The sequence below is a fragment of the Phaenicophaeus curvirostris genome, chromosome 16 (assembly GCF_032191515.1).
Source record: "Phaenicophaeus curvirostris isolate KB17595 chromosome 16, BPBGC_Pcur_1.0, whole genome shotgun sequence".
In the NCBI taxonomy this organism is placed as follows: Eukaryota; Metazoa; Chordata; class Aves; order Cuculiformes; family Cuculidae; genus Phaenicophaeus; species Phaenicophaeus curvirostris.
The window spans coordinates 14,646,791-14,671,090 of NC_091407.1; the positions used below are offsets into that span (position 1 = coordinate 14,646,791).

The 24,300-nt window shown below is 57.0% G+C and overlaps 3 protein-coding genes across 6 annotated transcripts in view; 1 reads left to right on the plus strand and 2 right to left on the minus strand.

The window, feature by feature from the left end:
* Positions 1–504: 504 nt before the first annotated feature.
* HMOX2 (heme oxygenase 2) lies at positions 505–11,873 on the minus strand. Of its 2 annotated transcripts, none has more exons than XM_069869879.1 (6): positions 11,809–11,873; positions 5,488–5,598; positions 4,104–4,221; positions 2,463–2,954; positions 1,334–1,454; positions 505–1,245 (listed from the first exon to the last, which is right to left on the minus strand). In XM_069869879.1, the coding sequence occupies exons 2-6, from the start codon at positions 5,568–5,570 to the stop codon at positions 1,121–1,123; spliced, it is 939 nt and encodes a 312-aa protein (XP_069725980.1). In that variant the 5' UTR covers positions 5,571–5,598; positions 11,809–11,873; the 3' UTR covers positions 505–1,120. The 2 variants fall into 2 exon arrangements, with proteins under 2 accessions (XP_069725980.1, XP_069725979.1); XM_069869878.1 differs by having other exon boundaries at positions 505–1,248.
* A 1,284-nt stretch (positions 11,874–13,157) lies between these two features.
* Positions 13,158–16,832, minus strand: LOC138727588 (zinc finger protein 436-like). The gene is made up of 2 exons (XM_069870224.1): positions 16,598–16,832; positions 13,158–15,032 (listed from the first exon to the last, which is right to left on the minus strand). Exons 1-2 carry the CDS (start codon positions 16,668–16,670, stop codon positions 13,846–13,848), a joined length of 1,260 nt encoding a protein of 419 aa, XP_069726325.1. The 5' UTR covers positions 16,671–16,832; the 3' UTR covers positions 13,158–13,845.
* A 601-nt stretch (positions 16,833–17,433) lies between these two features.
* The window catches only part of LOC138727554 (coronin-7-like), a 45,937-nt gene continuing 39,070 nt past the window's right edge, over positions 17,434–24,300 (plus strand). For 2 of the 3 annotated variants that reach the window (XM_069870101.1, XM_069870100.1), the window contains exons 1-5: positions 17,434–17,555; positions 20,870–20,966; positions 21,249–21,323; positions 23,557–23,627; positions 23,981–24,164. In XM_069870101.1, coding sequence (XP_069726202.1) covers positions 17,496–17,555; positions 20,870–20,966; positions 21,249–21,323; positions 23,557–23,627; positions 23,981–24,164 — 487 coding nt within the window. In that variant the 5' untranslated portion in view covers positions 17,434–17,495. Of the gene's footprint in view, positions 17,556–20,648; positions 20,753–20,833; positions 20,967–21,248; positions 21,324–23,556; positions 23,628–23,980; positions 24,165–24,300 lie in introns of those variants that run through there. The other variant, XM_069870098.1, reaches the window with a different exon arrangement.

Here is a 24,300-nt window from a genome sequence, read left to right on the forward strand (position 1 = left end):
CAGTGCCCTGGGGGACAGTCATCAGCTTCCCTTCCCCAGGGCAGGGCAGCAGAGGCTCTGGGAGTAAGAGGAGCTGCAGTTGGGCTGCCCCAGCTCTGCCCCCACAGCAGCCGCCCTCCCTGTGCCCAAGAACCGGGCTGGAGAGGAGAAAAGCCCCTCCAGACTGGGCTAGAGGAAGGCAGGGGGCTAACCCCGTCCCCAAGCCCAGGACAGGGTCTGCAAGGGGACAGCTCTGTGACCCCCAGGACCCTCCCTGCCTCTGGGGAAGCATCTTCCCTGCAGAGCAGAAGCCCCCCTTCAGCAGGAAAGTCCCAGGCTCTCATAGCCAGGTCAGGGGGTCCCCTCCCCACAGGAGCTGGGGTAACCCAAGAGGAGGGCACAGGGACAGGCAGGAGTCAGAGACAACAGCACGGAGTCCGTACCCACCCAGCACCCCACCCAGCCAGACACCTCAGGGCGCAGTTTGCTCCCTCTCCCAGCGCTGTGCCTTTGGCTTTCCTCAGCTACAGCATCACAACTTTTTATTCCGGTCAAAGCTTCAGGAAAAACCTCAGCCCATCACCCCAACATTGTACATTGGTCACCTTCACCCCAGGGGAGCTTCCTCCAACACTGAGACCTCGTTCCTGGGACACCGCACCAAGCAGGCTGCTCGTTTGAGCCAAGGGCCCCATGGCACAGCTGGAACTTCAGTTACTGGGGTAGGAAACAGTGCTCTTCACCGAAAAGCCTGGTCACACATTCTTGGGTTGCAAACCAGGGCAGGAAACTCCCTCCAGCCACGGCTCCAGGAAGGCTCCAGGAAGGAGATGAAAAGCCAAGCAGGTGCAGCCTTTGCCAGTACAGGACAAGGCATCTCTAGCCTTAAATCCTGCCCCAGCCTGGGCAGGGCAGTGCCAAAGGAGCCTCACACCGTGTCAGTCCTGGACACTAGTCAGCTAAAGACATTACATTACAGCACGTGCATTACCAGAGTCCTGGACAGTCCAGCAGGATTCTTGTTTATTTTCTTACTTCGCCCTGCGGCCAAGTCACTGCCAGCAGCACGGGCATGGTGTGGAGGACAGGGTGCGCCTCTCCCTGGTCACCGTCCGGAGCCCCGTGCCGCTCTCCCCGTCCATCACATCACGTACCAGGCTGCAGCTCCAGCTGCCACAGCAACACAGGCCGCCAGGATCAGCTGCACCACAGGCTGCTTCACCAGGGCCACGGCAGCGTGGTAGGGGCAGCCGGGCCCTGCCTGGCCTGCTGGGACACAGAAAGCACTGTCAGCGCTGTGAATCTCACGCCACACATGTGACGTGGGGCAGCTCTGTCCTTGCTCACAACCTACCCAGCTTGTCTGTGTAGTAAGGGCATTTGCGCACATCCCCTTTGCCATCGTGGACTGGAAGGCCTCCATCTTGGGCTTCTTCTGGCAGTGACCTGCCAAGCTGGTCCAGCTCATCAAATACCTGCAAGCAGTCACAGTGAGTGCACAAAAAGGGCAGCGCTGAGCAGCTTTCACCCAGACCCTTGAATGATCTGGAGAACAGGCAAGAACCACTCCCGCTTCCCTCCTCCCAAAGATCTGGAGAGCAGGCGAGAACCACGCACGCTTCCCTCCTCCCAAAGACAGCGTGTGCTGCTCATTCCAGAGCCCCCTGTGGTGACATCCAGCACACACTATGGCTTCCAAGAGCATCAGGTCAGCCCTTGGAGCAGGACAGATGCAGCATCACCCTGCTCTTAGCCTTCCAGCCTGCAGTGGCTGGGAGGAGGCGGCAAGGGGCTCTCACTGCTGCGGATCTTCTCTGGGGATCACTGCTTCCATTTATGCAGGGAGCCAGGGGGTTCTGTAAGGATCCTGATGAAGGAGCCAACCACACCCCACCACGTTTCTGACCAGCTTAAACTACAAGGACTAGCTGGCAGCAGATTAAATCTTCACCACAGTAGCTGAGACTGAACTCGTTCCCCTGAGGCAGGTGGCCAGCTCAGTCAGGCTTCGTGAAAGCAAACACTATGGGGAAGAACAAGAGGCTACAGACGTTTTTGGCCGTTGGGCAACACACCTCAGACATGAGATGAATTGTAACCAACGTGGCGCAACTGCTCAAACCCACTGAAACTTTCCCAGAGCCAGAGCCCAGCTCTCCCTCCTGCTTCAGAGACATGGAGCCCACGGAAATCTTGCAGTGAAGTCACCTCTCTCACCGAGTCACCAAGCTTTTTTCAAGGCTCAGCTGCGGTGCTGGAGCACAGGAGGAATTCCTGCCTGACAGCAGCCGTGGCTCAAGAAGCCAGTGGAAGCGCCACGCAAACTAGAGCCCACGCCTGCCAGACAGAAGGGCTTCACTGGTCTCAGGCCCAAACCACTTTGCCTGGGTAAGCAGTTTGACTGGATTAACCTGGGCCTCAGAGCTGGTCTGGATTTGGATGCAGCAGCACCCACGCACACAGGGGCCCAAGGGATTTAGTACCTGCATGTTAAACCTGAAGGCTCTGTTGGCTTCTTCCACGATCCTGTCCTTGGTGTTCTTGTCCAAGTCTAGAGCATTCATCCTCGCTCTGTAGAGCTGCTTGAATTGCTGAGCATTGGAAACATTGTCAAACACGTAGAACTGGATCCCTTCCTCAGTACTGGGCAACTTCAGGGCCCTCTGGGCTACCTTCTTCAGCACTTGGCCACCTGAGAGGTCCCCCATGTAGCGTGTGTAAGCGTGAGCTACCAGCAGCTCTGGCTCATGTTGTCCCACGTGATGGATTCTGTCCACATAGTGCTGAGTTGCCTCAGAACACTGGATCTTCTCTTTCCAGTCTTCTCCATAGAAGTACTGCAGATCTTTCACCAATGCTTCTCTCCGGTGAAGCTCTAGGGGGAAATACAGAGGTGCAAAGGCTGGGTTGTCCTTGTTGCGATCTATCTCCTCTTCCAGAGCAGAGTATGTGAAGTAAAGTGCCACGGTGGCCAGCTGTGGACAAAGACAGCTCATGTGAGAAGCCGTTCACCACATCAGCACCTCCCAACTACTCCCCTCAAACAGAGCTGGGGCTTGACACAAAGGCAGCCTGGAGAGCCCATACCAGGAACGCATCACTTGGAGGATCAGAGACTCTTCTCCAAGTTCATAACAGAGCTGCCTGCAGAGCACAAAGAAAGGACGAGTGAGGCTGCACCTTGAGTACTGTTTTCAGATTTGGGCCCCTCAGTACAGGAAAGACATTGAGGGGCTGGAGTGCATCTAGAGAAGGGAACAGAGCTGGGAAGGGTCTGGAGCCCAGGTGTTCTGGGAGCATTTGAGGCTGCATAGTCTGGACCAGATTGAGAGGAGACCTTTTTTTGCTCTCTACAACTACCTAAAAGGAGGTTGTATCTAGATGGATGCTGGTCTCCTCTCCCAGGCAAGACGTGATAGGATGACAGGAAGCAGCCTCAAGTTGTGCCACAGGAGGTTCAGATGGGATATTAGGAAAAAATTCATTCCTGACAGAGTGGTGAAGCCCTGGCAGAGGCTGCCCAGGGCAGTAGTGGGGCCTCCTTCCTTGAAGGGGTTATAAAAACATATAGACATGGCACCTGGGGATGTGGTTTAGCAAACATGGTGGTGTTGGGCTGACTGTTGGTCTGGATGAGCTTAGAGGTCTTCTCCAACCTTAATGATTCTATGATCAGTCTGATGTTGCCAGCTGTATGCTCTGGGTCTCCTGTCACTTTGAGAGCAGGGCACAGAGACTAACTTCATCCAAAAGGTGCAACCGGCACAACAGCCTCATGCTGACAGAGACTACTGCATGTGCCAAGACCTTCGGGATCTGACAGGGCTATCAGACCCAAACCAGAAGAGAAAGTCTATGGAAAACAACCTTGTCTTCAGAGGATGGAGTAAGTACTGTAATCCCAGGATTTCACTCCTAAACCACCAGCATCTGTGCTGCAGCCACACCTGCCTTGAACAGCTAGAAAGCCCAGCACTTCCACCTAAGTAGGTCCATGGTTGGCCAGCATGCTCCTCATCCCAGCTGCAAGATACACCAGACAGGAGGGCCAGGCAAGTGCCCTCCCATAGTTTCGACTCTTTAGTCTGGATTCCCCTATCTCCTGCACACAGGGCAGCACTCACCTTGAAGAGCTCCTTCTTGATCCGTCCTTTCAGGAAGTCTTTGACAAACTGAGTGTTCTCTGCACGGTCGTGGGATTCCTTAGTCCCCTCCTTCAGCAGCTCCGAAAGGTCGGTGGGACTGCAGACAGAGAGAACTCCTTTCATCCCAGTTCCACAGGCAGTAATGAGTTTGTCCCTGCTGTGCTTGGAGGGATCCCCCCACTCCCTACAATCTCAGGCCCACTTGGGAGAAAGCAGAAGGTGGGATCTCTCAGGCCAGCCCCGCAGGAGGAAGCAACGGGGTGGCAGCAGCCAGAGGCTCCTTCTAGAGACACAGCACCCATGTGCCAAGAATCCTCTGATCCCTGCATCATTCCTTCTGCTTCTTATCCAACAGCACTACAAAAGGAGGCCTGGAGCATTTGAAGAGCCACTACTAGGGCAGTCTAAAGAGGACAGAAGCCTTGGTGGCATCCTCCATGCTCACTCTGGAGAAGAAGGAAGGCTCAGGTAAGAGCAGATCCACATGCAGGCAGGCCCCTAGCTTTTCTGACTTCAGGGTATCAACTGTTGGAGAAGCAATGAGAGCTGAACGGCAAAACAAGGCATGAACATCCTTTAAAAGCTTATTTATCCTAAATTACATTGGTTTTGGAGGTTTCCACAAGTTGTCTTTCTGAAAAAACCTGAGACTAGGTTACAGCCACTCTACCCACCTGGAATTTAGCACAGAGTTGCCAACATCAACACTTGCTCAAAATTATGCCAAAGTGCACCTTACAGTTTTTATGGCTCATGCTACAGAGAGCATGTTCATATCAGCTGTGAGACAGACTTCAAACACTCCAGATGTGTACGTGCCGATCTAGATATTCCAGGAAGCAATCTGCTCACCCTTCCCATTTTCCAAGTGTGAAGCCCTGATTTTTTGAGCAAGTTAAAAAACAAATTCACACACATAACCTCCCAGAAAAGATCTTGCCTAGACTGGTGGGTATTCTGGAAGGCAAGAGAGGCTGCTCATTGGAGCAGAGTTCACCTCTAACATCACCTTTCAAAACAAGGAGCCGCTATCACGAGACTGCCCAGTAAGCCATGGAAAATTGGCTCACCTTGGCTAGGAAGGCACAAACACAACTGCCAAATGGTCAAAGTGCTTATGAAATGTAGCTTGATAGTAGAGACCAAGAAAATAACTGCTTGTTGTCAGCCTTAGCTAGATCCCTCCTTCCCATCCCTTCCAATACAGTTTGATTAAACAGATTGTACTGCACATTTATTTCCTTAATCACCTAATGGAGTCCCTCACTCCTTTTCAGATGAGGAGAAAAATCACTGCTTGACCTGGGAGGTCTCCTGCCCTGACCAACACTCTGTTTGTGCCACATGGTGAGACAGGACTCACCTAACGTTGTCGTCTTCTGTTTCCTCATAGCGCAGGATTTCCCCTTCTTCTCCCACCTCTGAGCCCTCCATAGCTGATGGCATCACTGGTCAGTGCTGGAGATTAGACAGTCTGAAAGGCAAAATTAGAGAGGGATCTTAGAGGGAAGCTGCCTCGGCAAAGTGATGAGTATGGAACGCTGCATGGTCCAGCACGGAGCCTCTGAGCTGCTGCAGCTCACAGGTGGGGAGAAGCAGCCACTGGCCACTTCCACAGCATGCCAGGCACTTCCAAGGAAGCAGAGCTTGCTTGGTTCAGGTGAACTGCAACACTAATACCCAGTTTACAAAACATTAACCTCCGAGGAGACCTACAACGCAGCAGGCAGCCTGCGTCAGGTTTTCCACTTCAGGATGGCTGCCGGTCGAAGGTGGCCAAAGTCCTCCACGTTAGCAATCCACACTGGAATTGTCAGCAAGCTGTTTCCCACTGGCACAATCAAATATTGCATCCAATGTTAGACTCAAAGCAGAGTAACTGGAAAGGGAAGCACCTCTCCTTCAGTCAGAAGGAAGAACGAGCCACTTCCACAGCAGTTCAGAGCCTCCTCTGGAAGAAGGCAGCTCTGAGTTAGGGCAGGTAAGTCAAGCAGCATGCAGGGGAAACAAAAGCTTTCCCTGTGATGGAGTAGATGAAGAAGAACTTCCAAAGCAGGGGCAAATTTGACTGCCCTGCCTTTCCTAGGCTGCACTCCATGAAGAGTCAAAGCAGCCACACTCTGCTTGGAGTGAGCAGCAGAGAGTTCTTGCTACCACCCACACGCTCCTCTCCTGCCTAACAGGCTTTACTTCAAACCCAGAAGTAACTGGGTTCTCCCTCCTCTTTGGCAAAAGGAAAAACCACCTTGGATGTAGCAGGATGCACAAGGCTCACACAGAAGTGGGAGCAAGACATCTGCTTCCACCAGCCAAACGCCTCTGTTCAGACCAAAATCCATTTATAAAATGGACCTGTAATCGGCTTTGTGTAGAGCAGCAGCACCACCTTACTGGGAGCCCTTGCTGATGAGCAAGGAACTAAGCTGCTTTGGAAAGAACTCGCTATAAGCAAGGCACCCCTAATGCTCTCCTCCCACTTCAGTGCTGCTCGGTGGGCTGCATCCACAGGCTCGCTGCTCAGCCTGTGTCCGAGGGCTGGGAGAACAGCAGACAAGCAGCTCCCTCAAAGCACAGTGGTTATAAACGAACTGCCTTCTGGTTGCTCACAACTATGTTTTTCTAAGTACTGCTATACAGCTGCCCCCGCTGCCCTCCACACGGCAACAGGACTCAGTCAGGAGCCAGGACCGAGAACCCATCCCCACGTGCAGCACAGCAAAGCTCAGGCACAGCACCCAGTCTGGGGACATGTCACAGCGCAGTTTCCCCTGAGGTCCCAGCCTTTGGGCTCTCTGGGACAGAGCCTTTCCCCAGAGGAGGACAGACTGCAGCGCATCACTTGGTGTTGCACACACACCAGCAGCCAAAGTCACAGAGGCAGCAGCGTCCCCATCCCTCTGTGAGAGAAGCTTAGGGCAGGGTGATGCAGAAAGGCCCAGCAGCACAAGGGCTCAGAGATGTGAGAAAAACAGGTTCAGGTTGGAGCAGAACAGGCTGAGACTGAGCAGCTCTGTGGAGAAGGACCTGGGAGTTTTGGTGGACACCAGGCTCACCATGAGCCAGTGCTGGGCCCGTGTGGCCAAGGGTGCCCTGGTGTGCATGGAGAAGAGTGTGGGGAGCAGGGTGAGGGAGGCTGTCCTCCCGCTCTGCTCTGCCCTAGGGAGGCCCCAGCTGGAGTCCTGTGCCCAGTTCTGGGATCCCCAGCTCCAGAGAGACAAGGAACAACCAGAGAGAGTCCAGCAAAGGCCATGGAGATGAAGGCATTGGAGCATCTCTCTTGGGAAGAGAGGCTGAGGGACCTGGGGCTGTTCAGCCCGGAGAAGAGAAGGCTGAGATGGGATCCTATCAATATCCAAAGGGCAGGGGGCAGGAAGATGGGGCCAGGCTCTGCTCAATGGTGCCCAGTGACAGGACGAGGGGCACAAACTGGAGGATGGGAAGTTCCACCTGGGTATGAGGAAAAACCTCTCTCCTGTGAGAATGCTGGAGCACTGGAAAAGGCTGCCCGGGGAGGGTGTGAAGCATCCTCCAGAGAGATCCAAACCTGCCTGGATGCATTCCTGTGCACCCTCTGCTGGGGTGACCACACTTTAGCAGGGATGGACTGGAGGAGCTCCCTTCCCACCCTGGCCATTCTGGGATTCCCTTCTGTGATTCTGTGCCGTGTCACTCACTAGAACCACAAGCACCTTCACACCAGGCCCTGCTTCCACTCATCACACAGCTTCAGCTTCAAACACTGGGAAACACTCACCCCAGGGAAGGGAAACGAAAGCAAAGAGGCAGATAACCCATGTGGGCTGAGCCAGAAGCCTGTCATGGGCACAGGGGGAACAGCCTGATCGCCCCAAAGCACAGCCAGGAGCCTTCTGCCAGCACAGGCACATGAATCCTCCTGATGCTCTGGCTTTCTGCTCACCTTACTTCAGGCCAGGCACTGCTCAAGAAACGCAGGTTCCAAAATTAAACTAGCTGAACTGGTTCTGATTTATCTTGTACTTCCAAAGAGCCAGAGACCCAGAGGAAGGGTGGGCAGCCTCCACACGCTGCCAGGCCTGTGACAGCCACCAAACAGAGCTACAAATAGTGCTTCAGCTTGCTCATCTCTTGGAAGAGGCTGGAAACTGATGTTAAATCCAAACTGAAGGAGCACACCACATCAAACCTCAGAAACCAGCAGTTGGCGGCAGCAACGATCAGAGGCTCCCAGCAGCCAGACACGTGTGGCACGACTCCCAAGGTCATCCTTGTAAAAGTCAGCTCTGCTAATTCGCTCCTCAGAGCCTCCATGCCCACATCTCACTGCACACACAGGAGCTTTGCTCTCTGTGCTACGCAGGGGACATCTCACAGGGTCTCAGTAGCCTTTACCCAAGCCCATCGCTAGCACTGTAGAACAGCTGCTCAGAACAGTGACTTACTGTTCCAGCAGCACTGTTTGCTGTTGGAAGAAGGGGTTAGCATATAAAACATCATTTAAGGACCCTGGTGTGCTCTCAGACCTGTATCTCCCAGTTGTTTTGGGTTTTTTTTTTTGGTGCAAAGGCTCAGCCTGACGTGCTCATCTCTCCAGCAACACACAGGGCAGTGACGACAGCAGTGCCTTTAGCCTGAGGCAAGAGAGTGCACGCACAGGAAAAGATTAGATTTTTCCCAATGCCATCTCTAGTGCAGACACCTCCCTGAGAAGCCAATGAGACAACAATCCAAGAGACAAGTCACCACAAATCAAACCCCTGCCCTTTGTAGTACTAAGATATTGGAGGAAGGGAACCAAAGTTTTCTCTTTCATCACCACAGACCCTTGCTGTTATTCAAAACCTGACAACCAAAAGCCCACAGCACTGCCACTCCTCAAAGCCCTGTTTTCCCAGGGCATTCTGCTCCTCTGAAAGAGGCAGTGTCTTGCACACCAAGAGGGAGGTTCCATCAGCCTCACGGCAGAGGCTGGAACCCCGCTTCATTTGCTACGAGGCACTCTGCTCATCAAGACCCTGGCTGATGTTCAGGGTAAACACATACCTCCCTGAGGCTCTGACAACAGCCTGCCTGGGAGAAATCCAACAGCTACAGAAGAGTCAGAACAGCAGGGATGGAGAAGGGAGAGGTCTGGTACAGAACACCTCAGCACTCCAAACATTTCTTTCCCAATAACAATGTTCAAACCCTCCAAGAGGACATCCCTGTCTCATCCAGCCAGCAATTAGCTTGCCCCTACACACATTTCCACGGGAAGCTTCACATTCAGGATGCAGAGCTGTTCTCCTTGTGGGAACACACTTAATACCAACAATCCTGTGCCTTTTGAAGGAGGTAGATGCTGCTGCTGCAGGGAAGCAGTACTGAAAGTCCAGTGAAGCTCCCAGTGACTGGAAAAGGGGAAACATAACCCTGTTTTTAAAAAAGGAAAAAAAAGGAAGACCCAGGAAATCACAGGCCGGTCAGCCCTCTGTGCCTGATAAGACCAGAGCAGATCCTCCTGGAAACTGCTGAGGCACATGGAAAATAAGAAGGTGATTGGTGACAGCCGACATGGCTTCACTAAGGGCAAATTGTGCCTGATGAATTTGGTGGCCTGCTATGATGGGCTACAGCACTCCTGAATAAGGGAAGAGTAACCAACATTATCTACCTATGCAAAGCATCCAACGTTGTTCTGCACAACATTCTGGTCTCTAAAATGGATAGACATGGATTTGACAAATAGACTGCTTTGAGGATAAGGAATTGGCTGGAAGGTCGCACTCGAAGAGTTGTGATCAATGGTGGGAGGTGTCCCTGCCCATGGCAGGGGGATGGAATTGGATGGGTTTTGAGGTTCCTTCAACCTAAACCATTCTATGATTCTATGGAAGCCCTGGCATCACCTGGGCACCCTGGGGAGAGGTTCAATAACTCACAAACACCCAGGCAGGACAGAGTTTGTGTTTGCTAGATGCAAAGTCACAGTATTTCCCCACACACAGAGCTTATATCTTCACTTTCACCAGCAGCAGCGTGCAGCTGGACCTACCTAAGCACCACTGCAGCAGAGGCAAACCCACAACTCCAGGCCTAACAACTTGAAGAGCCATTAGAGGTCACCTGGCAAGAACCTCAGGAGAGCTGCACATTTCTCCACCTCTCTCTGGGGAGGGATTTGGCGCCAGCTGCTAGAAATAACAACTCACAGAATAAATTACCAATTACCTGATCCCAAGGAGGTTTCAGACTTCACCCGGACACGGCCTGAAGTCTAGCAACAATTTGAGCCTAAGACACCCCTAGCAAATACCACGTCTGTCCCCCAGAGCTGAAGCCGAGCACCACAACAAACCCACTGAGGATGCAAACTCCAGGTGGGTTCAGAGTTTTTGCCCAGTTTTGCATTTACAGATGTGACCCTTGTGGCAGGCAGCACATCAGGGATTCTCCCATTGCTGGGAGAGCAGCACAAGGGACAGGTCAGACAGGGTTTGGTCTGGGAGAGGAGAAGCGCAGGGCAGCAGACACCCAGGAATACATCAAACAACCTTTGTTCCAGGGAGAGCCAGTGCTCGCACCGAGCGTCCTGCTGTGCCTGTGACACCCAGAACAGGGCCAGGCCCTTACAGCTGATGTATGGGATGCATAGGAGTGCCAGGCACTGCCAGGCTTGAATGAGACACTTGTTCCACCCAACAATGCAAAAGCAGGCACAGCAAGGGCCCTTCACCCTCCAAGCTCTCCCAGAGCTCGGCTCCCCACGCCAGCAAGAGAACCCAGTGCAGGGCTCTTGTCCCAGGAGTCACCACAAGAAGGACATTAGAGGCTGGAGTGCATCCAGAGAAGGGAACGGAGCTGGGGAAGTGGCTGGAGAGCAGGGTTTGTTGAAGAAGCTGAGGGACCTGGGAGGAGGCTGAGAGGAGACCACACTGCTATCTATAACTCCTAGAAATAAGGTTGAAGCAAGGGGTGTTCTGGTCTCTTCTCCCAAGTGACAAATAACGTGATGAGAGGAAATGGCCTCTCAAACGGTTTTGCCAGGGGAGGTTTAGATTGGATATTGGGAAATATTTCTTCACAGAAAGAGTTCTTGAGCCCTGGCAGAGGCTGCCCGGGGCAGTGGTGGAGTCCCCATCCCTGGAGGGGTTCAGTAGATGGGCAGACGAGGTGTTCAGGGAGCTGGTTCAGGGGTAGACAGGGATGGTAGGACTTGATGATCTCAAAGCCCTTTTTTAACCCAGCAAAGGACTTTTTAGAAGGACACGGAATGACAGGACGAGGAGGAATGGTTTGAAGCTAAAAGCGGGGAGATTGAGATGAGATCTGAGGGAGAAATGTTTTGCCGTGAGGGTGGGGAGGCCCTGGCCCAGGCTGCTCCGAGCAGGGGTGGCTGCCCCATGCCTGGAGGTGTTCAAGGACAGGTCGGATGGGGCTTGGAGCCCCTGATCCAGTGGGAGGCGTCCCTGCCCATGGCAGGGGGTGGAACTGGATGGATTTAAAATCCTCTCCAGCCCAAACCCGGGAGCGCGGGGCCCACTCAGTACCGGGTGCTGCCCCAGGCCCAGCCGGGTTCCCGGTACCGGGGAGCGGCTTGTGGGGGGGACACCCAGGCCTCCCTTTCCCATCCCAGGAGGTGGAGAGGGAGAAAGGGGAGGAATCCGGTACCCGCGAGCGGCGCAGGCCGGCCCCGTTGCCATGGAGACGCGCGGCGCGCACTTACCCGCCGCCCCGCGCCGCGAGACAAAGCCGCGGCCCCGCCGCCCCGCGCTTATGAACGCGGTGGGGAGCGAAGCGGCCAATCAGGAGCCGCCGAAGGCGCGCGCCGCCGCCGCCCATTGGTGGAGGCCGAGGAGGGGGCGGGGCTTCGACGATCGCCCTGCCATCCCCCATCACCGGCGGCCAATGGGAAGCGGCGCTGCCCTAGGCCACGCCCCCTGCGAACGTCAGCCAATGGGGTATAAGTCGCGTGACGCCCCGCCCCCCTCTGCTCCGGCCAATGGGAAGCGGCGTCGTGCGAGGCCACGCCCCGCCGGCCAATGGGGAGAGGTGCCGCGCAAGGCCCCGCCCCCCTCGGACATCAGCCAATGGGGAACGGCTCTGTTTGAGGCCCCGCCCCCTTCATGACGTCACACAAGAGGGCGTGGCGCTGCAGGAGACCCCGCCCCCACTCAAGAGGAAGGGCGGGAACGTGAGGGAGGGAGAGAAAATGGCGGCGGGGGAGGGTGAGGGCTATGTATGGTCTGGCTGCGAGGGACACAGCGAGGGCTCCTTCGGGAAGCCAGTGGCATCCTGGCCTCGATCAGTCACGGTGTGGCCAGCAAGAGCAGGGCAGGGGCCGTCCCTCTGTGCCTAGCGCTGCTGAAGGCACACCTCGAATCCTGGGTTCCGTTCTGGAGCGAATATCAAACCCTGCGTTCGGTTCTGGATGGAATAAATCAAACCACCTTCACTCCAGGGAGAGCCAGTGCTTGCCCTGAGCGTCCTGCTGTGCCTGTGACACCCAGAACAGGCCCAGGCCCTTACAGCTGATGTATGGGATGCATAGGAGTTCAAGGCACTGCCAGGCTTGAGTGACACACTTGTTCCACCCAACAATGCAAAAGCAGGGACAGCAAGGGGCCTTCACCTTCCAGGCTCTCCCGGAGTTCAACTCCCCACGCCAGCAAGAGAACCCAGTGCAGGGCTCTTGTCCCAGGAGTCACCACAAGGACATTGACGGGCTGGAGTGCATCCAGAGAAGGGAACGGAGCTGGGGAAGGAGCTGGAGAACAGGGATTGCGGGAGCAGTGAGGGACCTGGGGCTGTTTAGCCTGGAGGAGGCTGAGGGGAGACCTCATCGCTGTCTGTAACTCCTGGAAAAGAGATTGGAGTGAGGTGGGTGCTGGGCTCTTCTCCCAAGTAACAAGCAATAGAATGAGAGGAAATGGCCTCAAGTTTTGCCAGGGGAGGTTTAGATCAGATATTAGGAAAGATTTCTTCACTGACAGAGTGGTGAAGCCCTGCCCAGGGCAGCGGTGGAGTCCGCATCCCTGGAGAGGTATAACAGATGGGTAGACAAGGTGCTTAAGGATCTGGTTTAATAGTGGTCAGGTATGGTTGGAATCGATCTCAAAGCCCTTTTGCAAGCAAACCATTCTATGATGCTCACTAACCACCTTTCGGCTCCAGCCAGGTGCTCCGGCCCTGTCTGCTCACACTTCTGGCTTGTGCTGGCTCCGGCTCCGGAACACGGCCAGGCCCAGGACCAAGTCTTGCTGTCTCTGTGGCACAGTCCAGCCCACAGCCTGGGGATGGGAACCCGGGGCCACTGACAACAGCAGCGCACGGAGCGAGGCCAGAGGTTTCATTCCATCAGATCATCGCAGGCTCCCAGCTGGTCCAGCTTGTTCCCTCCAGAAACTCTTTGAAGTGCATGCACAGAGAAAAGGCCACGTAATTCCCTCTCTAAAACGCACCAATTATACTCCAGCCTCTTCAAACTGCCTCCTTCCTTCCTCTCCCTCGAACTATCCCTCCCAATGCTACCTCCTACCCATGCCATGGCACAGGCTCTTCATTGAACCTCCAATTCTGCTCTCTGCACTGCCTCCCCCCTTCTTCCACCTCTCTCTTTTAGGACTCGCTCTCCCAAACAGAAACGGCTTTCACCCTCCACAGACAAGGCAATCGGTGGAGCAATGGGAGAGAGATGCCGGGCTTTGGTCCCCAGCGGTGCTCACAGGGTATCAGACCTCACTGCTCCCCACACTCACCCCTCCTAGGGCTCCCCACCCCTGTGGATCTGCTGGTGCCGGAGGAGCGCAGAGCTCACGGTGAAGCCCTTCCCGCAGTCGGCACAGGCGTAGGGCCGCTCCCCAGTGTGGATGCGGCGGTGCTGGATGAGGTGGGCGCTCTGCCGAAAGCTGTCCCCGCAGTCAGCGCAGGCGTAGGGCCGCTCCCCGGTGTGGACCCGGTGGTGCCGGAGCAGGGCCGATTTCCATAGGAAGCTCTTCCCGCACTCTGTGCACTCAAAGGGACGCTCCCCAGTGTGGAAGCGGCGGTGCTGGATGAGGTGGGAGCTGACGGTGAAGCTCTTCCCACACTCCGTACATCCGTAGGGACGCTCGCCCATGTGGAACCGCCGGTGCTGGATGAGGGCTGAACTCACAGTGAAGCTCTTCCCGCACTCCGAGCACCTGTATGGCTTCTCCCCAGTGTGGACGCGCTGGTGTTTCATGAGCTCGGAGCTCTGGCTGAAGCTCTTCCCACACTCCGCGCACTTGTAGGGTTTCTCCCCGGTGTGGACCCGCTGATGTCGCGTCAGGGCTGAGCTTACGCTGAAGCTCTTCCCGCAGTTGCTGCACGTGTAGGGTTTCTCCCCCGTGTGCACTCGCTGGTGCTGGACCAGCTGCGAGTTCCCAGAGAAGCTCTTCCCGCACTCGGCACATTTATAGGGCTTCTCCCCGGTGTGGGTTACCTGGTGCCGGATCAGCTTCGAGCTCATGCTGAAGCTCTTTCCGCACTCGGAACACTCGTAGGGCCTCTCTCCTGTGTGGATTCGCTGGTGTTGGATGAGATGCGACCGCTGTCGGAAATTCTCCCCGCACTCAGCGCAGGCAAAAGGTTTCTCTCCTGTGTGGATTCTCTGATGCTGGACAAGGTTGGAGCTCACTCGGAAACTCTTCCCGCAATCGCCACATATCGTCATTCTCCCCGCAGAAGGATTTCTCTGCTGCATAATATCTGGCAGCCTCCTGAAACTTTTCCCACGGAGTGTCACTCGGCTTTGCCTCTTTCCCAGGGGTCTCGGAACTTTTTCTGACTGGCGTGGGAGGAGCAGGTCCTCTGCGGGACTCTGGGAACTGTTCTCCTTGAAGAGTCCCGAGAGTAAACCCTTGCACTCCGCTGCCCTAGGGACGCCTTGGTGGGCATTTTCCTCTTCCTTGCTCACAATCCCATCTTCGGCTGCAATAAAATGAGAATTCAGAGAGGACAGGAAACTTTGGACAAGGAAGATCAAAAGGGGACAAATTGTAAAGATTCAGCAGATTGATTTTAGTTATAAAAAGTTCTGGTATTTCCTTCCAAAGCACCCAATGGATTTTTCCAGAGCGCCCATAGGAACAAACCCTGGAAACAGCCCAGCATGCTTTGCCAGAACCTGAATCTAGAAAATTATCAGCTTATTAGAGGTAAAACTTCAGTGCTCGAATGGGAAAGACAGGATATTACAGCTGGAAATGCTGTCAGGAACTGAACTGGGAGTCAGAGCCACAGTCAAAGCCACAAAGAGCTGCTTCGTCCAGCAGATGCAGCCTCTCTGCTCACAGGCTGCCAGCACTGCAGAGAGAGAAGTTGCACAAAGGAGATGCTGGCTCTACGGCACAAAATGGGGAGAGGGCCTGGAGCTGGGTTATGCTTCATGGGTTTAGGAAAGGCAGGTCGTGCCTGACCAACCCCATTCTATGGCCAGTGACCCACTTAGTGGGCGAAGGAAAGAGCAGAGGAAGAAGCTGGCAGCTGCTGGCTTGGATGGGCGTGCTGGATGGGCTATAAAAACTCTAGTGGGGTGGACAGGGCTTAATCTGGTACAGTCTGTTCTATGTTAAGAACCACCCATATTCTGGGCTGCATCCACAGCAGTGGGACCAGCAGGGCCAGGGAGGGGATTCTGCCCTCTGCTCTGGTGAGACTCCACCTGGAGCCCTGCGTCCAGTTCTGGAGTTCTCAGCACAGGGAGGACGTGGAGCTGTTGGAGCCAGTCCAGAGGAGGCCAGAGGTGATCCCAGAGCTGGAGCATCTTCTGTACAAGGACAGGCTGAGAGAATTGGGGTTTTCAGCCTGGAGAAGAGAAGCCTCTGCAGAGACCTCAGAGCAGCTTCAAGTACTGAAAGGGTCTCCAGGATAGCTGGGGAGGGGCTCTGGATCAGGGAGTGCAGGGACAGGACAAGGGGAACGTTTTTTAAGCTGGAAGAACAGAGATTGAGATGAGATCTTAGGGAGAAATGTTTTCCTGTGAGAGTGGGGAGGCCCTGGCCCAGGTCGCCCCGAGCAGGGGTGGCTGCCCCATCCCTGGAGGTGTTCAAGGCCAGGTTGGATGGGGCTTGGAGCCCCCTGATGCAGTGGGAGGTGTCCCTGCCCAAGGCAGAGGGTTGGAACTAGATGGGCTTTAAGGTCCCTTCCAACCCAAACTATGATTCTATGATATCAACTGATCTACCAGAAGGTGGCTCCAAAGCAAACCAAAGGTGGCAGCGGCTCCCGGGACAGCTGGATGAGCTGTGGAATCCCTGCTACGACACAACTTCAGCCGGCGAGGAAACACAGAGGGAGCTGCACGATGCCGAGAAAACTCAGGTCTGGCTCGGGAGCCTCCGAATGGATCGCTCGGGACAGCACACCGGGGAACACCGCCGCTTGGCTGCTCTACAGCCCGGTGCCGCCGCTCCCGCGCATCCCCGGGGGGGATTCGGGACGTTGGAGCCGCTTTTCCCACCGATTTCCCGAAGGGAGCTGCACCGGCCCCTTACCTACACCGGTGGCTTCGCAGGCGCGGAGGTGCGAGACCCACAGCTCCTCCTTGGGGTCCCTGTGGGCGATCATCGCCGGCTCCGGGAAACGGAACTGGACCCGAGTCCAGGAGCTGCGGACCCCGGTGCCTCGCGACCCCGCTGCACAGGAGCCTCCTCACCGCCCCGGGGGCGATATCTGGGCTGCGGGGACCGGAGGCGGCTCCACGGGGACTGGCGGGGGCTCCCCGTTACCGGACCCCGCGGTCACGTGACGGCGGCGGTCACGTGACGAGGGGCGACCCCGCCCTAGCGGCGATCACGTGGCTGCGCGCGGTCACGTGACGGCGGCTCCCAAACGGCGCCTGAGGGAGGGGGCGGAGCCAAACGGCGAGGGGCGTGTGTGATCAGTAGTGGGCGTGGTCAAGCGAGTGGGCGTGGTCACGTGAGATGCGTGGTCTAGGGATGGGGGCGTAGTCAGTGGTTGGGGAGAGGGCCCGGCGATAAGGGCGTGGTCAATGAGAGGGGGCGTGGCCAACGACAAGGAAGTGATTATGGGTGGGGGCGTGGCCAAGAGCAGGGAGCGACAGGACGCCGACTGGGGGCGTGGCTAATGCGAAAGGGCGTGGCGGTGGGGGCGTGGCCTAGCGACATACATAATCTATACGGGGGCGTGGCTAATGGCGAGGGGCGTGGCCCAGCGTTAGACGTAGTTAGTGTAGGGTGGCTAGCGGTGGGGGGCGTGGCCTAGGCGGGGGGCGTGGCCTAGCGGCAGACGTAGCTATATAGGGGGCGTGCGAGCGACAGGCGGTGCTGCTGTGGGGGCGTGGCGAGGGGCGAGGGGCGGGTCCCGGGGCGGGGGCGGGGCCGGGGCCCGGGCGGGGCCGCTCTCGGCGCGGTTCGGTGCTCCCGGAGCATCATGAACCGGTTCAAGGCGTCCAAGTTCCGGCACACCGAGGCCCGGCTGCCCCGCAGGGAGGTGAGCGCCGCGGCGCGGCCCCGCCGTCCGGTACCGGGTAGAAGCGGGGGGGGGAAGGGGTGGCGGTGAGGCTCCCGTTGGTGCAGCCTCCCGGCCGGTGCCGCCGGTCCCCGTCCCGGGCTGCGCCCCCGCGGCTGTTGGCACAAGCGGGAGGCTCCTGCTTCGCCCTCCCTGCCGTCCCAGCCCCGCGGGGGACGCGCCCCGCACACCCGCCTGCCGCCCCGCTTCCGCAGGGAAAGAGGAACCGATGGGAACCGGCTGTGCTGAGCCCCGTCACCCTGTCCTCCTCCTGTGGAGCCCGGGCTCCATCACCCTGTCCTCCCACCATGGAGCCCGGGCTCCATCACCCTGTCCTCCCACCATGGAGACTGGGATCCGTCACCCTGTCTACCCGCTGCAGAGCCTGGGATCCATCATCATGGGTAGCATGTCCTGCTACCATGGAGCCGGGGCTCCGTCACCCTGTCCTCCCACCATGGAGCCCGGGCTCCGTCACCCTGTCCTCCCACCATGGAGCTCGGGCTCCATCACCCTGTCCTCCCACCATGGAGCTCGGGCTCCATCACCCTGTCCTCCCATCATGGAGCCTGAGCTCTGTCACCCTGTCCTCCTACTGCAGAACCTGTGCTCCATCACCCTGTCCCACTGGAGAACCCAGGCTCTGTCACCCTGTCCTCCTGCCATGGAGCCTGAGCTCCGTTACCCTGTATTCCTGCTGTAGAGCTTGGTCTCCATCACCCTGTGCTCCTGCTGCACAGCTCGGTCCCTGTCACTCTGCCCTCCCACCATGGATCCTGGGCTCCATCACCCTGTCCTGCCCCACTCCGACCTCTGACCAACCAATAACCATCCCCAGCCACACTGAGCATCGGGATCTGTCTCAGCTGATGAGATCCTGGTCGGGGTGGGTTGTGCTGGCTGAGGTGCTGGGGTGCGACGCCGGGACGTGTGGCCCTTCCCAGGGGTCCCCGAGCCACGCACCCGTCGCCCAGCGTCCCCACGGCATTGAGCGAGGCTGCTGCCTGCTGCGGTGCCCAAAGGCTCCCAGCCCATGGGATGGGAAGCAGCTGTGGGAAGCCAGCACCCTTCGACATAGACCATAGACAAGCTGAGAGAGTTGGGGTTGTTCAGCCTGGAGAAGAAAAAGTTCTGAGGAGATCTTAGAGTGACCTTCCAGTACCTGAAAGGGGATACAAGAAAGCTGGGGAGGGACTGTTCCCAAAGGCTTGTAGGGATAGGATGAGGAGCAATGGGTATAAACTGGAGAGGGGCAGATTTAGACTAGACATAAGGAGGAATTTCTTCACCATGAGGGTGGGGAGGCCCTGGAACCGGTTGCCCAGGGAAGTTGTGGCTGCCCCATCCCTGAGGGTGTTCAAGGCCAGGTTGGATGGGGCCTTGGGCAGCCTGATCCAGTGAGAGGTGTCGCTGCCCATGGCAGGGGGGTGGAACTGAATGATCTTTAAGGTCCCTTCCAACCCAAACTATTCTATGATTCTATGATTCTGTGATCTGGCCAGAAGTGGAATGCTCAGGCAGGGCAGGGGATGATGCTAAACATCATCACATCTGGCTACCTTTGAAAAGGATTTGGAGTTACGGCATCCCCCAGGCAGGGACATCCCTGTCACTGCTGCCTCAGTGTCACCATAGTGGGAGAGCTCTGTGGGATGCCGTGCTCTTGCCTCGCTGTGCGAGGAGGCATCTCCTCTGCCTCCAGCAGCCCACGCTGGGCTCGGCACGCGCCAGGTAGCCTTTCTGAGAGGCATTTCCCATCCAGGCATGAAATGCATCCCTGGGAAGCGAGGCCACATCACCCAGCTCTGCGGGGCAGGAGGTGGGAGGTGGACACCTTGTCTCCGAAGCCATCTCGGGTGTCACAGCAGGAAACACTGTCCCCGTGGAATGAAGCAGCTTGTTTACAGAGGTGAAGGCAGATGCTTGACGTGGCTGGATCAGGAAGCGCAGTGTAAACAGGAAGGATCACATCTGAGTCACTTCTCCCCCCTAGGCAGCATCTGGAGGGCTCTGCGTGTAGAGATGCCCTGAGAGCTTGCTGTGTGTTTTAGGTACGTGGCTGGGATGCTCTATCAGGTGCCCTGGGCATGCTGTGGGAAGAATCACTTCCCTGGGGAGCTCCCACCTGCGTGCAGGGATGCTGCTGGGCCAGGATGGACCTGCTCTGCGAAACCTCACTGCGTACCCCTGGATGCTGAGGGCCAGATGTGGCTGGTGACCCCCTCACCGAGGGACCAGTGATGGGGCACAGATGGTGGGAACCTTCCTCACGGGTCTTAGTTGTGGTTTGGACCTGCTCCCCACCCCTGCCTGCTGGGTGGGGGGAGAAGAGCCTCTCTTTGGCAGGAGAAGGGTTAACGGGTTTGCTACGGAGCAGGCTGCTGTGACAGGGACCAGAGGAAGTGCTGCAGGAACTGCTGCTCTCTGTCAGGCCTCAAAAGGAAACCGTGCAAGGAGAGGAAAGCTGGGGCTCGGTCCTTTTGGGGCTGTATATGCAACTGCCTTCCCTGCAAAGGGCTGGTTGTGGGGTGTCTGCCGCTCGGAACCCCCGGTGCGGCTCCCCGCAGTGCCAGGGGGCGCGCAGGCACGGTGGCAGCTGTAAAACACCCGCTTTCCTCGAGGGTTGGACTTGGCCCTGGGTGTGCCAGGGAGCTCCTCGTCCTGGTGGGTATTTGTGGATCTGGGTGATGCAGGGCATCCCAATGCCCCAGGGGTAGTAGTGGGAAACACTGGAAAGCAGGAGTTTGGTTTTGGAGTTCAGAAAGCGTGGTGCCAGAGGGGCTTATCTGCCTTAGTGAGCCATAGCCCAGCCTTGCGCTGCTTCACACCCCAAGAGCCTTTGTCCTATTGCAAATTCTCTCACGACAGTTCATGACAAAGTCCTCTGAGCCTTTACCGCCGTGGCAGAGGCCGGAGTGGGATGGTTTTGGGGAGAGCTGGGATGCTCCTGGCCCACATTCCTGGCTCCAGTGGGGAGCGTGGGGCAACGTTGTTGCCATGACCCTGCAGGAGATGCTGTAAAGGAGGCTCTGATACAACTCTTCGATGCTGGCAGCCTCCAGATAGTGCCAGGTCCATCGATGTGGGAGCTGAGGGTCTCTAGCGATGCTGTGCCGGTGCTTCATTGCCTCCCCTCCACCCGTACTCCGGCCACGGCATCAGACCCTGCCAATAGTTTAGTATTTGATAGGAATGGTTGGACTCGATGATCTGATGGGTGTTTTCCAACCTGGTGATTCTATGATTCTATGAAAACTGAGACATCTCCTGATGTGGGTTTTCCCCCTCCACCCCAGGCCTGGATCGGGGGTATCCGAGCGGCCTCCGTCACATCCTGTGGGAACCACGTGAAGGCCAGCAGCCGCTGGATCGCATTCAATGCCGAGGTGACAGGTAAGACACAGCAGAAGGGGTGTTGAGCACAGCTGGGAGTGGTGGGATGGAGTTGACCCTGTGGCCCCCAAGAGTCTGGGTCAGCCCCACCGACACCAGAAGGCACAACGGAGCGTGGAGGAGGCTTTCTCTGAGTTCCCCTAAAGGTGCTGACAGCCCCAAACCTCTTGGTTCTCACTGCAGAGCTTGGTGGTACCCCCGTGTCCTGGGCTGTGGGGTTCCTGGGAGCATCGCATGGGGAATGACCAGGCTAGTGACCTGCTGCTGTGTCCTCTCCTGCAGGTGTGCTGGGCATTGTGCCACTGGAGGCCGACGATGGAGGCAAGAGGACCGTGTCTCAGCTCTGCTGCCACTCAGGTGAGCTGAGTCCAGCTTGTCTCCAGCCTCCTTTGCGCTTGGCACCCAGGCACCGAGGAGTTGGGTGCCACTTCCCACCTCCACAGGAGGCATTTGTTCACTCCTGTGTTCAGTTCTGGGCCCCTCACCACAAGAAGGATGTTGAGGCTCTGGAGTGAGTCCAGAGAAGAGCAACGAAGCTGGGGAAGGGGCTGGAGAACAAGAGCAGTGGCTGAGAGAGCTGGGGTTGTTTAGCCTGAAGAGGAGGAGGCTGAGAGGAGACCTCATTGCTCTCTCCAACTCCCTGAAAGGAGGTTGTGGAGAGGAGGGAGCTGGGCTCTTCTCCCAAGTGACAGGGGACAGGATGAGAGGAAATGGCCTCAAGCTCCACCAAGGGAGGTTTAAGCTGAACATTAGGAAAAAATATTTCACGGAAAGGGTCATTGGGCACTGGCAGAGGCTGCCCAGGGAGGGGTTGATTCACCTTCCCTGGAGGAGTTTAAGGGATGGGTGGACGAGGTGCTGAGGGACATGGTTTAGTGATTGATGGGAATGGTTGGACTCAATGATCCGGTGGGTCTTTTCCAACCTGGTGATTCTATTCTATGATTCTATTCTATGATCCACATCTCTTCATCTCTTGAGCTGCAGGGAGATTTGGACATTTAGCTCCTGCTCACGCTCTTCCTCTGGCACACCCTTCTCCTGTTACTCATTGCGCACCAGTAAGTTCCCAGTACACCCAGTACCAGGCTGGCAGAGGAGCTGGGGATGGCATCACCATGCGTGTACTTGGCTCCAGCAATGGGAAGAACAGGCAGGACTGGTGGCTCCATGGCTCTGAGCAGCCGTGCTGTGGGCAGAGCGAATGCTGCAGGGTGGCTGGCAGCATTTCCACTGGCACAGAAGCACGCGCCGTGGAGGCGAGGGGCTCTACCTCCCGCCCGGGAGTGATGGGGAGTTCAGGGTACCCCTCTCCTGGTGCTGGAGCAGCCGTGCCAGCCTGGGAGGCACTAACCACCCATTTCCCATAAAAAACACCAAAGCAGCAAGACAGGAGCCAGTCCTGGTGCCGCCTTCCTGTGTGCAGTGCCTTGGTTTTGCTGCAGGACTGCGCAGCGTGCTGAGCCTCCACTCAGCTCCATCGCTGCCCCACGGCACAGGCTGGGCAACGCCTCCAAGGCATGGAAGGGATTTTCCTCTCCTCCCAGGGCAAGTGCTGCAGCGTGAGCTGCTCACTTTTCCTGCCTCCTGGGCCTGTCTCTCTGCAGCCTCCTGGAAGCGGAAAAGTACACAGTGACCTACTTTTCCAAGCATGCCAAACGCATCCGAGGGGCTGCTGCTGACGGTGCTGGCCTTTCTCCTGCAGGGCTCTGCTGCCGGAGCTGCGAGGAGCATCCCTGCCGCCGGCATGCCAAGCCGGGGCGTTACAAAGGGAGCCTTGTTACCGGCGTGGCCCCAGCTGGCCACGGCCTCGCTTGTTGGCGTGTGGGCTGTCACAGGCGCCCTTGTGCTGCTTGTGCTTCTCCCTGTGCCTCCCCGGGATGTCTGTCCTGAAACCGTTGCCAAACCTGGGTGGTGGTGGGATAGATGGGGAGATGCAATTGCATGGTGTTACCATTCAGGGCTCCTGTCCCCTCTGGAAGGGCATAAAGGGTGCAAGACCCTGCTAGTCAGTGTCATAGAATCATAGAATCACCAGGTTGGAAAAGACCCATCAGATCATCGAGTCCAAACATTCCTATCAAATACTAAACCATGTCCCTCGGCACCGCGTCCACCCGTCCCTTAAACCCCTCCAGGGAAGGTGAATCAACCCCCTCCCTGGGCAGCCTCCGCCAGTGCCCAATGACCCTTTCCATGAAATATTTTTTCCTAATGTCCAGCCTGAACCTCCCCTGGCGGAGCTTGAGGCCATTCCCTCTCGTCCTGTCTCCTGTCACTTGGGAGAAGAGCCCAGCTCCCTCCTCTCCACAACCTCCTTTCAGGTAGTTGTAGAGAGCAATGAGGTCTCCCCTCAGCCTCCTCTTCTCCAGGCTCGACAACCCCAGCTCTCTCAGCCGTTGCTGTCGAAGGGCTCAGTCTCTCGCAGCAAAGCTGAGCTGCTCCAGAACACCTTGGCGGGGCTGGATCTGACCCCACTGCCCGTGTTTGCCTGTGCGCGTGCGTGACAAGGGGCTGGGGAAGGGCCAAGGTGGGCAGATGCTGTCTGCGGGGGTAAAGCAAGGACAAACCTCTGCCCTCCTCCTTCCAGATGTGGTGACGGACTTTGACTTCTCGCCCTTCGATCAGCTCCTGTTGGCTACAGGCTCTGCTGATGAGACAGTGAGTGCTCGGTGCCAGGGTCCCAAGGGGACACCCACCCGCTGTCGTCCTGCGTGGGGGATTCACCATAGAGCCTGGGGAGATGGAGCCAGAGTGACGGAATAAGAAGAGCCTGGGGAGGAGGATGCCAGCCCTGGAGAGCGGTGTGGGGTGTCCCCAGGTTGTGGGGGACAGGGCAGATGGTGTCAGCCAGGGATCAGCCCTCTCCCATCTGGGATGCCCGCAGCTCTGATCCCACTGAGCTGTGATGAGGGGCTGCCTGGTGTCCTCGGGGTTCAAAGCCTGGAAAAGCAGCAAGCCCAGTCTCTGGTTCACCTGCCTGGGGCCTGACTCACCTCTCCCTGGGGCTGCAGGTGAAGGTGTGGCGCTTGCCCAAGAGCGGACAGGACATGCCGAGCAGCGCGGGGCTGACCCTGGGGCCTGGGGGGGCCCCACTGGATGTGCTGCAGTTCCACCCCACAGCAGATGGTGTCCTGGCCAGTGGCGCAGGGAAGCGAGTCACCGTCTGGGACCTGGAGCGGCAGCAGCCACTGACAGGTAGGCACGGCCGTGCATGCCAGCTCCTGCCTGCAGTGCGTTATTGGGCTGAGACCAATGGCTGGAGGTTTAACAAGGCCAAATGCCGAGTCCTGCACTTCAGGCACAACAACCCTGAGCAGCTCCAGACTAGGAG

Excerpts from the sequence above, each read along its gene's own strand:
- HMOX2 (XM_069869878.1), bottom strand. The coding sequence starts at position 5,570 with ATGCCATCAGCTATGGAGGGCTCAGAGGTGGGAGAAGAAGGGGAAATC. Across the intron at positions 1,455-2,462 it reads CCTTCAGGTTTAACATGCAG|GTATTTGATGAGCTGGACCA; the intron begins GTACTAAATCCC and ends GACTGCTTGCAG. Across the intron at positions 1,249-1,333 it reads TTACTACACAGACAAGCTGG|CAGGCCAGGCAGGGCCCGGC; the intron begins GTAGGTTGTGAG and ends TCTGTGTCCCAG.
- LOC138727588 (XM_069870224.1), bottom strand. The coding sequence starts at position 16,670 with ATGATCGCCCACAGGGACCCCAAGGAGGAGCTGTGGGTCTCGCACCTC. Across the intron at positions 15,033-16,597 it reads CTGCGAAGCCACCGGTGTAG|CCGAAGATGGGATTGTGAGC; the intron begins GTAAGGGGCCGG and ends ATTTTATTGCAG.